The sequence below is a fragment of the Macaca mulatta genome, chromosome 2 (assembly GCF_049350105.2).
Source record: "Macaca mulatta isolate MMU2019108-1 chromosome 2, T2T-MMU8v2.0, whole genome shotgun sequence".
NCBI lineage: Eukaryota > Metazoa > Chordata > Mammalia > Primates > Cercopithecidae > Macaca > Macaca mulatta.
The window spans coordinates 5,515,971-5,530,262 of NC_133407.1; the positions used below are offsets into that span (position 1 = coordinate 5,515,971).

At 44.4% G+C, this 14,292-nt stretch overlaps 1 protein-coding gene across 1 annotated transcript in view; it reads right to left on the bottom strand.

Moving 5' to 3' along the window:
• The window catches only part of PLAAT1 (phospholipase A and acyltransferase 1), a 38,651-nt gene extending 24,603 nt beyond the window's left edge, over window positions 1-14,048 (bottom strand). The window contains 2 exon segments of the mRNA XM_001095451.5: window positions 13,588-13,691; window positions 13,694-14,048. Of these exon segments, the coding sequence (XP_001095451.4) occupies window positions 13,588-13,691; window positions 13,694-13,898 (309 nt within the window). The 5' untranslated portion in view covers window positions 13,899-14,048.
• Between the last annotated feature and the right edge of the window lie 244 nt (window positions 14,049-14,292).

Here is a 14,292-nt window from a genome sequence, read left to right on the forward strand (position 1 = left end):
CAGACATTCTCCTTGGTACAGGGCAGAATGAATGGGAGATTTAATTCTGCTCTAAGCTTCTCTACAAAGAAAAAAGAAACTGGAACATACAACTAACACCGCAGTCTCTCCAGCTGCATTTCAAGGGACTGGCTTTTATCCCACCTCTCTCAAGGCAATAACTTGAAACCCTTTAATTTGGGTTGGGAGGGGGCACTAAGAATAAAAAATAGGAGATTTTACAAGCAAAAACAAGTTAGTGGCTTCTAAAAATCTTTGATGAGGCTGATTGGAAAGGAACATCTCCGACACAAGACCAGTCTAGCAAGACTGAGAAAGGTGGTTCTTTTATCAATGTGCAGAAAACAACATAGGGAATGGAGGAAAATGAAGAAACACAGAAATATGTTACAAATAAAAGAACAAGATAAATTAAATCTCCAGAAAGTGACTCTAATGAAATGTAAATATGTGATTTATCTGACAGGGAATTCAAAAGGGCAGTCATAACAATGCTTACTAAGGTAGGGAAAACAATGCATGAAAAAACTGAGAACTTCAACAATGAGACAGAAAATATTAAAAAGTACCAAACAAACCATCAAACTGAATAATATAACTGAACTGAAAAATCCAATAAGGAGGTTCAACAGTAGAATAAATCAAGCAGAAGTATGAATTAGCAAACTTGAATACAGGTCATTGGTAAATCCTAATTTGAGGACTGAAAAGAAAAAAGAATGAAAAGGAGTGAAACAGTCTAACAGCCTTAGTGGACAGCATTAAACAGAATATGTGAATTACTGTTGTACCAGAAAGGGAAGAGAGAAAGGGACAGAAAATATATTCAAAGAAATATAGCAAGTCCTCATTTAATGTCATTGATAGGTCCTTGGAAACTGTGACTTAAAGCAAAACAACATATAATGAAAGGAATTTTTTCTCATCAACATAATGAAATGACATTGAATAAAATGATGTTATTCAAAAACCTGCTATAAATCATTTTGCTTAAAGTTGCAGTTTCCAAGAACGTATGAACATTAAATGAGAATCTACTGCAATTGCAAAAACCTTCCTAAGTGTGGGGAAGGAAACAGAAATCCAGAAGCTTGACAAACACCTAATAAGATGAACCCAAAGCAAACCACATCAAGATACATAATAATCAAATTGTAGAAAGTTAAAGACAGAGAGAAGATAGGAAAGCTTTAAGGGAAAAGCAACTTGTTACATAAAAGTGGACCCCCATTAGATCTTTCAACAGAAACCCTGCAGGGTAGAAAGGAGCAAGATATGGTCAAAGAGCTTAAAAAAAAAAAAAAAAAAAAAAAACCCTGCCAATCAAGAACACTATACTCAGCAATCCTGTCCTTCAAAAAGGAAGAGAGGAAGGGGAGCTTTAAAAAACACTTTCTCAGACGAACAAAAGCTGAGGGAATTTATCACAACTAGACCTGCCTTACAAGAAATACTAAAAGGGGTACTTCACATTGAAGGAAAATATCACTAAGTAGCAACATGGAAATATATAAAAATAAAAACTCACTGGTAAAAGCAAGTATACAGTCAAACACTGAACACTCATACTGTAATGGTAGCATGAAAATAAATTACATCTCTAATATAAAGGTTAAAAAAAGAAAAACTATTCAAAACACATATAGCAACCATACTATGCTAATGGACATGACAAAAACTATTTTAAAAAGTGTCAACAAAAACAAATTGTTGGAGGGGATAGTAAAAGTTTAGAGTTTGTACAAGTGATCAAAGTTAAGTAATTATAAGCTTAAAATAGCTTGTTATTAGTATAAGAACTAAGTCTCTGAGTAACCACAAAGGAAAAATTCTTAGTAGATACACAAAAGATAAAAATAAAGAATTCAAAGCATACCACTACAAAAAATCATTAAATTGCAAAGGAAGCAAGCAAGAGAGGAAAACAGAAAACAAAAGATCTACAAATTAACCAGAAAACAACAAAACAGCAACAGTAAGTTCTTACCTACCAATGATTACTTTCAATGTAAGTGTATTAAATTCTCCAGTCAAAACATATTGAATGGGTCAATGGATTAAAAAAAAGACCCAACTATATGCTGCCTACAATAGATTAACTTCACCTCTCTTAACCTTTAACAACACACATAGCGGACAATGAAGAGATGAAAAAAGATATTCCACACAAAAGGAAACCAACACAAAGTGGGAGTAGCTATACTTCTATCAGACAAAATAGACTGCAAGTGAAAAACTGCAGAAAGATATGAAAAGTTATCATATAATGATGAAGGGGTCAATTCATAAAGAAAATATAACAATTATAAATATATATACACCCAATATCAAACCACCTAAATATATAAAGCAAGTATTAATAGATCTGATGAGAGACATGGACTGTAATACAATAATGTCCCACTTTCAACATTGGACAGATCTAGGCCAAAAATCAACAAGGAAATATTGAACTTGAACTATACTTTAAGCCAAATGGACCTGACAAATATTTACAGAAAATTTCATGTAACAACAATTGAATATACATTTTTCTCAATTGACATGGAGTGTTCTCCAGGAGAGATTATATGTTAGATCACAAACCAAATCTCAACAAATTTAAAAAGACTGAAATCCTATCAAGTATTTCTTCTGACCACAATGGCACAAACCTATAAATCAATAGCAGGAGGAATCTTGGAAAACTCACAAATATGTGGAAATTAAATAACATGTCCCTGAACAACCAATGAGTCAAACAAAAAATTAAAAGGAAAATTAAAAAATATCTTGAGACAAGGAAAAAGGAAAAAACCCCAACAAAATCTAAAATGAAAGAGGAGACATTAGAACTGATATTGATGCAGGATTTTTTACTCCTTAGCTCAGCTAACTCTAGGCTCTTGTCTCATGACCAGAACAATTAGGTACACAGACACTTGAAAAGTGACTGGATTAGAATTTATTAAGCAAAAGGAAAGTTCTCAGCAGAGAGAGGGGTCCTGAAAGCAGGTTGGTCATTGCTCCCTCACAGCTGAATACAAAGGCTTTACATATAACCTGATGAGGCTGAGTTCCCTATCTGTATAAGGCGTGAATTTCTGGTGGCTCCACATACTCCTTCAGTGTGCATGCGGGGCCCTTAGTCTGCTTTGGGCATGTTTAGGCAAGTCCCCTGTGCAAGTTCCCTTATCTGCACAAAACATCTGATGTAAGCACTTGTGGGGTGGGTCACAGGTTCTCTGGGGATCCTTTACTTATTGTCTGCCTAAAGCAAGCTGATTAACTCCTTTCAATATCCCAGAAATACGAAGGATCATCGTTAGGCAGGAATCTAGATCCAACATGGCGGCATTACCCGGTGTAGCATTCCTTTGGTTAAAGACTCCCTTCACCCTTGTACACACCCGCAGACTTGCATGCGTCAGAGTTCCGGCTGGGCAACCACACTCCCCCATGACCTGTAGCTCACCTGCATTCCACAAGTTCGTAAACAGCAGTTTCGGTTAACAGTTTCCAAAGACCCCTTCCTCATGACCCTTACTCAACTCCTGCCCTAGTAGTTTCAAGACCCCCCAGGCTCTGTTTGTACAACCAGCTTCCCTACCTCTCAGGCTATAAAAAGCCCCTACCCTCCTCCCTCAGCGCGACTTCCTCGGCCCGCACCTTTGGACCGAGGAACCTCGCCCGCAAGTCCTAATAAAGGCTATTCTCACTGCCATTTGCCTTGTGTCTTCGTTCCCAGTTCGGCTCCAGCCTCAGTTTACCTTTACATTTGGTGCCGAAACCCGGGAGGAGACCCGCCCCCCCCCCCCGGGCCACTGCCGGGTCGGGCAGGCTCTCCTCTCCCCAAGCCAGGACCTCCTTCACCAAACGGCCAGGAGCCGTTTCACCAAATCCAAGACTCAATTCGATCACTGCTGGGGAAGTTTTCCCCCGTCCTGTAGGCTCCCTCCGGGAAGTCCCTGTCCGAAACGCATGGCCACGTCGGGGCTCCCTCTGGTTAACTGTGACCTTGGCACCAGGGACTAGGAGACGTCCAACCTCCCCGGAAGCCACTGTACCCCGCACTCCGCGTGGCAGTGAGAGGATGCTCCCATTGCCGCCGGACTACCCACCTTAGGACCATGGGAACTACCCAGTCCAAACCAAACCGAAAATCCCCCTCTGAGGTGCCTCTTGGCTAATTTCCAGACTTTAAGTCTCAGCCAAGACCTAAAACAAAAGCAGCTCATTTTCTTCTGCACAGTAGCATGACCGCAGTATAAATTGGATAATCAGTCTCAGTGGCCTGCAGAAGGCACTCTAGACTTTAACATCCTCATAGATCTGACCAACTTCTGCAAGAGACTAGGCAAATGGTATGAGATACCCTATGTTCAAGCCTTTTAGCACTTGCGTTCTCACCCAGATCTCTGTGCTCAATGCTCGTTAGCTCAGGTCCTACTTGCAAAATCTCTTCCCTCGAGCAAGGAGAGGGATAATTCCTCCTCTTTTTCTGTGCCTCCTGACACCCTATCCCAGCCACCCCTTCGGTCTCCCACCCAACCTTCTCCTTACCCTGACCCGCCATTATCCCCATCCTTGTCAGCGCCTCCCCTCCCTTCCACCCATCCTGTGCCCTCACCAAACCCAACAGATTCTGTCTCCCCTACCTCCACCTCCTCCCCCTCCTCGCCTGTCTCAGCCCATACTCAGTCCAGGACCAACCTCCTGTGTCTCTTGTGAGAGGTGGCTGGTGCCGAAGGAGTAGTCTGGGTCCATGTGCTGTTTCCGCTGGCAGACCTGTCTAAGATTGAAGACCGTGTACGCTCTTTCTCAGCCAACCCCACTCAGTATTTCAAAAAGTTCAGATACCTGTGCCAGGCGTATGACCTCGCCTGGCATGATCCCCATGTCGTTATGACCTCAACCCTGTCCCCTGAGGAACGGGAGCGTATCCTAGCGGCAGCCAGGCAGCACGCTGATCAGGTTCATTTAACTGACCACGCCATGCCAGCTGGCACTGAGGCGGTGCCCTCAGCCGAGCCCAACTAGGACTAGCAGGTTGGTCAGGCAGGCAGCCGCCACCGAGATATGATGGTCCAGTGCCTTCTTGCTGGCATGCAGGCAGCCTCCAATAAGTCAGTCAATTTTAATAAGTTAAAGGAGGTAGTCCAAGGCTCAGATGAAAATTCGGCTCTTTTTCTTAACCGACTGACAGAGCCACTTATTCAGTACGCCCGCCTTGACCCTGCCTCCCCTGCAGGAGGAGCCATCTTAGCTTCATACTTCACTTCTCAATCGGCCCCTGATATCCAAAAAAAATTTAAAAAGGCAGAGGAATGCCCTCAAACTCCCATCCAGGATTTAGTCAAACTGGCCTTCAAGGTCTACAACTCCAGGAAGGAAGCAGCTGAGGCCCAACGACAGGCCAGGCTAAAACAGAAGGTACAACTCCAAACCCAGGCCTTGGTAGCAGCCCTGAGGCCGGCCGGCTCCAGGAGCTCCCAGAAAGGAGGTACTACCCGAGCGCCACCTGGTGCCTGCTTCAAGTGCGGCAACGACAGCCACTGGGCCAAGCAGTGCCCCAACCCAAAGGAGCCAACCCGCCCCTGTCCAAACTGTTGGCAGATGGGCCACTGGAGGTCAGACTGCCCCAACCTAAGCACAGTCACTGCGCCTCCACGTGACAACCCTCCTCCAGGTACTGGAGGCGCCTTCCAGCTCCTCGACACTGACAAAGATTAAAGAGGCCCAGACTTTGGTGTGAGGAACCCCTCTCACTCTCGCTGAGCCCAGGGTTATGCTCCAGGTAGCGGGTAAGTCCGTATCTTTCCTCATGGACACAGAGGCTACCTACTCTGTTTTGCCTTCCTTTAGTGGCCCCAGCCACCCCTCCACTGTCACGGTCATGGGAATTGATGGCACTCCCTCCACCTACCGCCAGACTCCTCCTCTGTCTTGCCGCTTGGATGGCTCCCTCTTCTCACACTCATTTCTTATCATTCCTTCGTGCTCAGTCCCCTTGTTAGGACGAGATCTCCTCTCCAAGCTAAGGGCCTCAGTCCACTTCCGACCCAACCCCTCCCCACACCTCGCGTTCCTCTTCCCCCTTCTCTCACCTGACAAACCCCGCCAGGCTGACCCCCCACTCCCTGTACGGAAAAGCTCTGGTGCCTATCGCCTCGTGCAGGACCTACGCCTCATCAATGAGGCAGTAGTCCCTACCTTTCCAGTTGTTCCTAATCCATATATACCCCTCTCGCGCGTTCCCCCTGATACCACCCATTTCACTGTCCTTGACCGGAATGATGCTTTCTTTACCATCCCTCTACACCCAGACTCCCACTTTCTGTTTGCTTTTACATTGGAAGATTCAGACACTCATATTTCTTCCCAGCTGACTTGGACTGTTTTGCCTCAAAGGTTCCATGATAGCCCCCATTTTTTCAGACAGGCACTGGCACAGGATGCTGTCCTCTGTCTCCTGACGCACAGCACACTATTGCAGTATGTCGATGACTTATTACTACGTAGTCCTTCCTAAGAGTGCTCCCTTGCAGACACTGCTACACTTTTAAATTTTCTAGGCGACCATGGTTATCAGGTTACCCCGGCTAAGGCTCAACGTTGCAGCCCTTCTGTCACCTACCTAGGCATACTCCTCACACCCACTACAAAAGCCTCACAGCAGACAGAATAAGCCTCATTGAAACTCTCCAGCCTCCTCAGGATGCAGAAGAGATCTTGTCCTTCCTAGGACCGGTGGGCACAGTGAGTCTTATCCCGTGGCCCGACTCAGGATCTTTAAGGCCTACATCAAGGTTGCAAGCAGCCTCGTCAGCCTGGCCTCGGACATCAGACAACAGGAGGAAGCCATCTCAGCTCTAGCCCAGGCAGCAAGCCCCAGGACAGCAGCAACCCTTTTTCCTGGCTAAACCTTAGTCAGGGAAGGGACGCAAGTGGTACACATGGCCGAGGTACACAACATCTCTCATTGTTTCTTGTGTGCAGCCTTGAATAAGCCCCTACTGGTTGCGGTACCCTTACCTAGCCCTTTTAACTCCTCTAACCTAACCCCCTCCTTTCCCCTTCCTGGCCGAACACTACATCAATGAGTCAGGACTAGTAGAAACCAATCTCCTCACTCTAGAAAAGATTCGGGAAAGACTCCACCAGAAAAACCTCAGATCAAGGCCCTCACTTAGGTAGTGGCAGTCGTCTGTGGCCGGTTAAGTCCTACCCTTTCTAAGCCCCTTACTAATCATTGGCTTCTTGCTACTCATAGCTCCCTGTGTCCTCTGCTTCATCCAGGACCGCATGAAAGAAGCCTCCCAGGTCACTTTCAATCAGATGCTGCTCCACCCCTATACCCGAGTTCCGACCTCTGAAGAACCCCACGACGACCCATACCAGCAGGAAGCAGCCAGATGAACATCGCCCCATTTTCTTATTAGAAAGAGGTCAGAATGTTAGGCAGGAATCGAGACCCAACATGGCGGCATTACCCGGTGTAGTAGGCCTTTTGTTAAAGACTTCCCTTCACCCTTGTACACACCCGTAGACTTACATGCGTCAGAGTTCCAGCTGGGCAACCACACTCCCCCATGACCTGTAGCTCACCTGCATTCCACAAGTTCGTAAACAGCAGTTTCGGTTAACAGTTTCCAAAGACCCCTTCCTCATGACCCTTACTCAACTCCTGCCCTAGTAGTTTCAAGACCCCCCAGGCTCTGTTTGTACAACCAGCTTCCCTACCTCTCAGGCTATAAAAAGCCCCTACCCTCCTCCCTCAGCGCGACTTCCTCGGCCCACACCTTTGGACCGAGGAACCTCGCCCGCGAGTCCTAATAAAGGCTATTCTCACTGCCATTTGCCTTGTGTCTTCGTTCCCGGTTCGGCTCCAGCCTCAGTTTACCTTTACAATCATGAAAGACTACAATGAACAGCTATACACCAACAAATTGGATAATACAGAAGAAATGGATGAATTCCTAGAAACATGCAACCCAAGACTGAATTAGGAAGAAACAAAAAATCTGAGTAGACCAATAATAAATAAAGAGATTGAACTGTAGTAAACAATCTCCCACCAAAGGAAAGCCCAGGACCTGATGGCTTCACAGGTGAATCCCATTAAACATTCAAGAAGAAATACCAATCCTTCTTAAGCTCTTCCAAAAAATTATAAAGGAGGGACTACCTCAGAGCTTATTTTATGAGGCCAGTATTACCCTGACACCAAAGTCAGACAAGAACACCACAAGAAAACTACAGGCCAGTATCCCTTATGAACATAAATGCAAAGATCTTTAACAAAATACTAGCAAACTGCATTCAACAGTAAATTTAAAAGATCACTCACCATAATCAAGTGAGACTTATCCCTGGGATGCAAGGATGGTTGAACATATATAAATCAATAAATATGGGCCAGGCACTGTGGCTCACACTTGTGATCCCAGCACTCTGGGAGGCTGAGGCAGATGGATATCTTGGGCCCAGGAGTTCCAGACCAGCCTAGGCAACATGGCTAAACCCCATCTCTGTAAAAATACCAAAAGCTAACATGGTGGCATGTGCCTGTGGTCCTAACTACTTGAGAGACTGACGTGAGAGGATAGCTTGAGCTCAGTGAGGGTGGAGGTTGCAGTGAGCCAAGATCACACCACTGCACTCCAGTCTGGGTGACAGAGTGAGACTCTGTCTCAAAAATAAACAAATAAATACACAAATAAATATACCATATTAACAAAATGAAGGACAAAAACCACACAAGTATCTCAATAGATGCAGAAAAAAACATCTGACAAAATTCAACACCCATTCATGCTACAAAACTCTCAAAAAATAGGCATAGAAAGCATGTACCTTAACACAACAAGGGCCATATATGACAAGCCCACAGACACCATCATGCTCAATGGTAAAAAGTTTGAAAGCTTTTCCTGTAAGATTAGAAAGACAACAATAATTCCCACTCTCACAGCTATTCAACATAGTCTGGAAGTCCTAGCTAGAGCAATTAGGCAAAAGGAAGAAATAAAAGGCATTCTTATAGGAATGGAAGAAGTGTATTTCTCTGTTTGTTGATGACATTAGGATTCTCCTTGCACATGAATTTGGAGAAAACATTTGCAAACTGCACATTTGATAAGGGGCTAATATGAAAAATATATAAGGAATTCATATAACTCAATAGCAAGAAAAAGAGTCAATTAAAAACTGGGCAAAGTATCTGAATAGACATTTTACAAATGAAGAGACACAAATAGCCAAAATATAGATGAAAAAAATGCTCAACATGTCTAATCATCAGGGAAATGCAAATTAAAGCCACAATGTGATATCACCTCATGCTTGTTAGAATGGCTATTACCAAAATGATGAATGATAACAAGTGCTGGTGAGGATGCAGAGAAAAGGAAACCCTTGTACATCACTGGTGAGAATGTAAATTAGTTTAGCCATTTTGAAACAACAGTACGGAAGTTTCCTAAAAAACTAAAAGTAGAATTACCATATGATCCAGAAATCCTCCTTCTGGGTATATATCCAAATGAACTGAAGAAATAGCTATGTTGAAGAGATAATATGTTGAAGAGATAGCTGCACCCCCATGTTCATTTTAGCACTGTTCATAATAGTCAAGATACAGAGACAACCTAAGTGTCTATTAATGGATAAATGGATTAAAAATGTGGTACATATACACAATGAAATAACTATACAGTCTTTTAAAAAAAGGAAATTCTATCATTAGTAACAACATGGATGGAACTGAGGAACACTGTCCTAAGTGAAATAAGTCAGAAACATAAGAGAAATACAGTATGATCTCACTTACATGTGAAATCTGAAAACGCTGACCTCATAGAAACAGAGTACAGAGGTCATTACCAGAGGCTAGAGGGAAGAGAGAGAAATGAGGAAAGGGAAGAAGTAAACCAAAGGGTAAAAAGTTTCAGGTAGACTGAAGAAATAAGTTTTAGTAATTTATTGCATTGCATGTTTACCACACATAATAATGTATTGCATACCTCAAGACTGTTAAAACAGATTTTTAACATTCTTACCACCACAAAAAATAATAAATTGGTGAGATGATGTAGATCTGCTATGGTTTGAATGTTTGTCTCCTCCAAAATGCATGTTGAAACTGAATGCCTAATGTGGTAGTATTGAGAAGTGGGGCGAGCCTTGAAGAGGTGATTGGATCAGGAGAGCTCTGTCCTCATGAATGGATTCATCTATTCATGGATTACGGGATTAAGGAATTCATGGATTAAAGGGTTATCATGGGAAGGGAACTAGTGGCTTTATTACAGGAAGAGAGACCTAAGCTAGCAAGGTAGCACACTCAGCCCCCTTGTCATGTGATACTCTATACCACCTTGGGACTCCGTAGAGTCTCCACCAACAAGAAGGCTCTCACAAGAAGTGGTCCCTTGACCTTGGATTTTCCAGCCTCCATAACTGTAAGAAATACATTAATTTTCTTTATAAATTGCTTAGTTTTGGGCATTCTGTTATAAATCTGTTATAACAAAAAATGAATACATTAGTTTATTTCTATAATTTATGGATAGATTAAAAGATCACATCGTACCCCATAAATATACATCATTGTCAATTAAAAAACAAAATAAGATATCATTACACATCTATCAGAATAGCTAAAATAAAAAACAGTGACAACACCAAATGTTAACAATGATGCAGAGTCATCATTGTCATTAACCAGATCCTTCATTCACTGCTGGTGGGAATGTAAAATGGTGTAGCTACTCTGGAAGCAGTCTGGCAACTTCTTTAAAAGTTTAGCTTGTAACTGCTATATAATCCATCAATTGTACTTCTAGGCATTTATCCCTGAGAATAAAGACAATGAAGACATATCCACCCAAAAACCTGCACACAAAAGTTTATAGCAGCTTTATTCATCATACCCCATTAAATATCCTTCAAACGGTGGTTAAAAAAAAAACTGTATGCAGGCCTACCATGGAATACTACTTAGGAATAAAGGAAAAAACTACTGACATATGCAACAACCTGAATATACCTCTAGAGAATTATACTCAGTGGAAAAAATTAAAAAACACAACGCCAAGAGGTCACATACTATATGATTCCGTTTTTATAATGTTCTTGAAATGATACAATTATTTAAAAAGATAGTGAACATACAGTGGTTGCTATGAGTTAAGGTAGTGGAGGAGGCAGTGGGAGGGACGCGGGTGTGGCTATAAAAGGCCAACATGTGGGATTCTAGTGGCGACAGGTTGTTCTGTTAGACTGTCAACAACTGTGAGCTGATTATTGTGGTGATCATTTTACAGATGAGGAAACTGAGACTCAGATGAGTTAAGTGCCAGACCTAAAGTTGCACAGGCAGTAAGCGACACAACTGGAATTCAATTTCAGGTGTCCCTTTTTATTCCAGAGTTCATGCTCCTTTTTATCTCATTGATTAACATCATTAACCAAAGGAATTTCTACTAGGGAACATTTCATTTTTTTCCCCTTCTCAAGTACTATTAGATGGAGCAGCTGCAAAAGCACAGAAATACATATTTCATAGAACACCACAGGAAGTTTTTAAGCATTCACATGCAGAACCAGAAGGTAATGTGAAGTGGAACCTTGCTCCAGAATCCCTGCACCTTTCCTGTTGGGGAGTTTCCAGGTGAGGTTAGAATATCTCCAAGGCGCCCAGGCTCAGATTTTAGGCAAATATCTATAATCTGTCTGATTGGGTAAGTTGATTTACATGGACCACATCTACCAATTTCATTCCGGCAAATTGTGTAATGTAGTGCTTCATAAGTATGAGAAAACACAGAACCAATTAAAGACACATTTATAAAATCCTCTACTACAATCTTTAAGGTAAAAATGTTTCATTTGAAGAGTCCATCTGCAAAGAATTGTTTATATATAGTTGATGAATAGTTTGTAAAATGATCACCACAATATAATGTTTATGAGTAGTTTATAATAAAGAGTGGCATGAAGGTTAAGTCTGTAATCTTTGTGTAAGAAATCTCCCATTTCAACTGGCCAACTGGCAAAGCAGGCTGCTGTCTTTATAGCTCTATGTTGGCCCCTGGGGATGCGTCAGAAGAAATAAACGTTCCCTGCCGATAGGGACAGGCTAATGAACGTCTGCTCATGCCTAAGAGGCGACCTAAGTTACAGGAACACGAAGAGCACTTTTTTAACAAGTACTCCCAAGAATGTTACTGGAAGTCTGAAACACAATAGCAGATGATCACAGGCTACCCCTAGTCCAAGGCTTCTCATTCGGTTTGGGCCTTTTCCCATTCCAGCTGCACTTTCCATCCATAATCCTCCTACACTCAGATGTTTCCATGAAGCCCTGTATTCCCAGATCGGCTATTTCATAGACTCTCAGGACTGCAAAGATCCTTGGTCCTACACTCTCACGCTACAAATGAGGGTCCACTCCTTGGCCAAATTAACTATCCGCTGCCACAGCACTGTCATGCTCTGCTTGGAATCTTCCAGGGCTTCCCACCACTGACTCCCCATCTTGGTCCTCCGTCCTAGAATCCTGGCATCCTTATTAATCCCTACATTTTAGGCAAACCAAACTATCCATTATTCTTCACACTCAGAGTTTTGTTTTCTTTTTGCTAATACTGAACCTTCTACCCGGAACGCCCATTTCCAAGTGCCCCAAATGACTCAATCTTTAAAAATCCAGGTCGGATACCACCTCCTCCCGCTCCCTCCTCCACTCCCCAGGTCGGATTGTCTTCCTCCCATCCGCCTTCTTTAGTTTCCACAGGCATCGTATCTAATGGCCCATCCCCCTCCTATACCTGCCTCAGCTACTGGTGTCTGGGGAATTGTCTCTTGTGGGCCATACGCTATGGAGGGATGCTTCTTGTTTTTCTCTATACCATGCGCCCAATCTTTTGGCTTCCCTGAGCCACACGGGAAGAACTGCCTTGGGCCACACATAAAATACGCTAACACTAACCATAGCTGATGAGAAAAAAAAAAAAAAAAAGGCGAAAAAAAATCTCATAATGTTTTAAGAACATTTACGAATCTGTGTGGGGCCGCATTCAAAGCTGTCCTGGGCCGCACACGGCTGGTGGGCCACGGGTTGGACAAGCTTGCTCTATACCTTCAGTCTCTGCTTAGAGTGCCTCGCACAAATAACTGCGGAGCAAATGTTCACTGAATGAAGGAATGAGGAACCCAAGCCCAGAGAAAACATGAGTGACTTTTTCCAGCACGAGTCATATGAATAGTCCCGAATGCCAAAGGAATCTCACCATCCAAGTTTCCAAAATCTAATACAATAATAATTACTTGTATTATTATTCGTATTCACTTCAGTGAGGACAGTGGGTTTTAAAAGCCTTAAACAGATTGGGTTTCTAGTCCCAGCTCTGCCACTTAATAGCTGTGTAACCTAGGGAAGCAAGTCTCTCGCCCCGCGGACTCAGTTCCCCAGTCTGTGAAATACAGGAGGTTGGATAAGATCCGTTACTCTCTAATCAGGTCAACTTTTCCCACTTGCCAGTTGGTTAGAACACGGTTGGTTGCCGGGGCGCCTCGAGGTCCTCCCCACTTCGCCCAGCACACCTCACTCTTAAGCCGGGGTCTTCTCGCACCGGGAGGCAGCTGCGTGTGTCCTGGCGTCTCCCGTGGCCTCGCAGCTGCCGACCTCACGGCTAATGGCCGCGGACGACTCCATCTGTACCCGGGAGAAACCCGGGTGGCAGGCGCCGGCCACCACTCAGGGCCGTCCTCCAGGGCCAACGCCAGCACCAGCGCCGCCACGCTGAAACGGTCCCGGCGGCCCCTCCGCGGCTCCGAGACGCCCGCACGCCAAGGCGCCGACGCGCTGGGCCCGGCGTCCGGGCGCTGCCGAGCCGGCACGAGGCTCTAACCATCCGGGAGCCGCCCGCTCCGCCCAGGAGGCGGGGCACAGTCGCTCCGCCTAGACCTCGCTTGGCCCCGAGCCCCGCTTCGCCCGCCCGACCGCGGGGGGCCTCCCTCCTCGTGCTCCCCGACGCAGCCGCCTCCGCGCGCGCACGCAACGCACACGCTCCAGCGCCGACGGTCAAAGCGCAGCGCCAGCGGCGCGTGACCAATTATGCCGCCCCCGGCCCCGCACGCTCCTCTTGGATGTTCCCGCAGCCAACTTTCACGGCACCAGGCGCTGTGCTAGGCGCTACGGTTATAAAGATAATCGGTTTTGTTGAGCCTAGCAATGTTCGGATACGCCCATCATGAATACACCCACGCTTCTAGCTCAACACAAATTCCCTTAAGGCCCAGGGGATC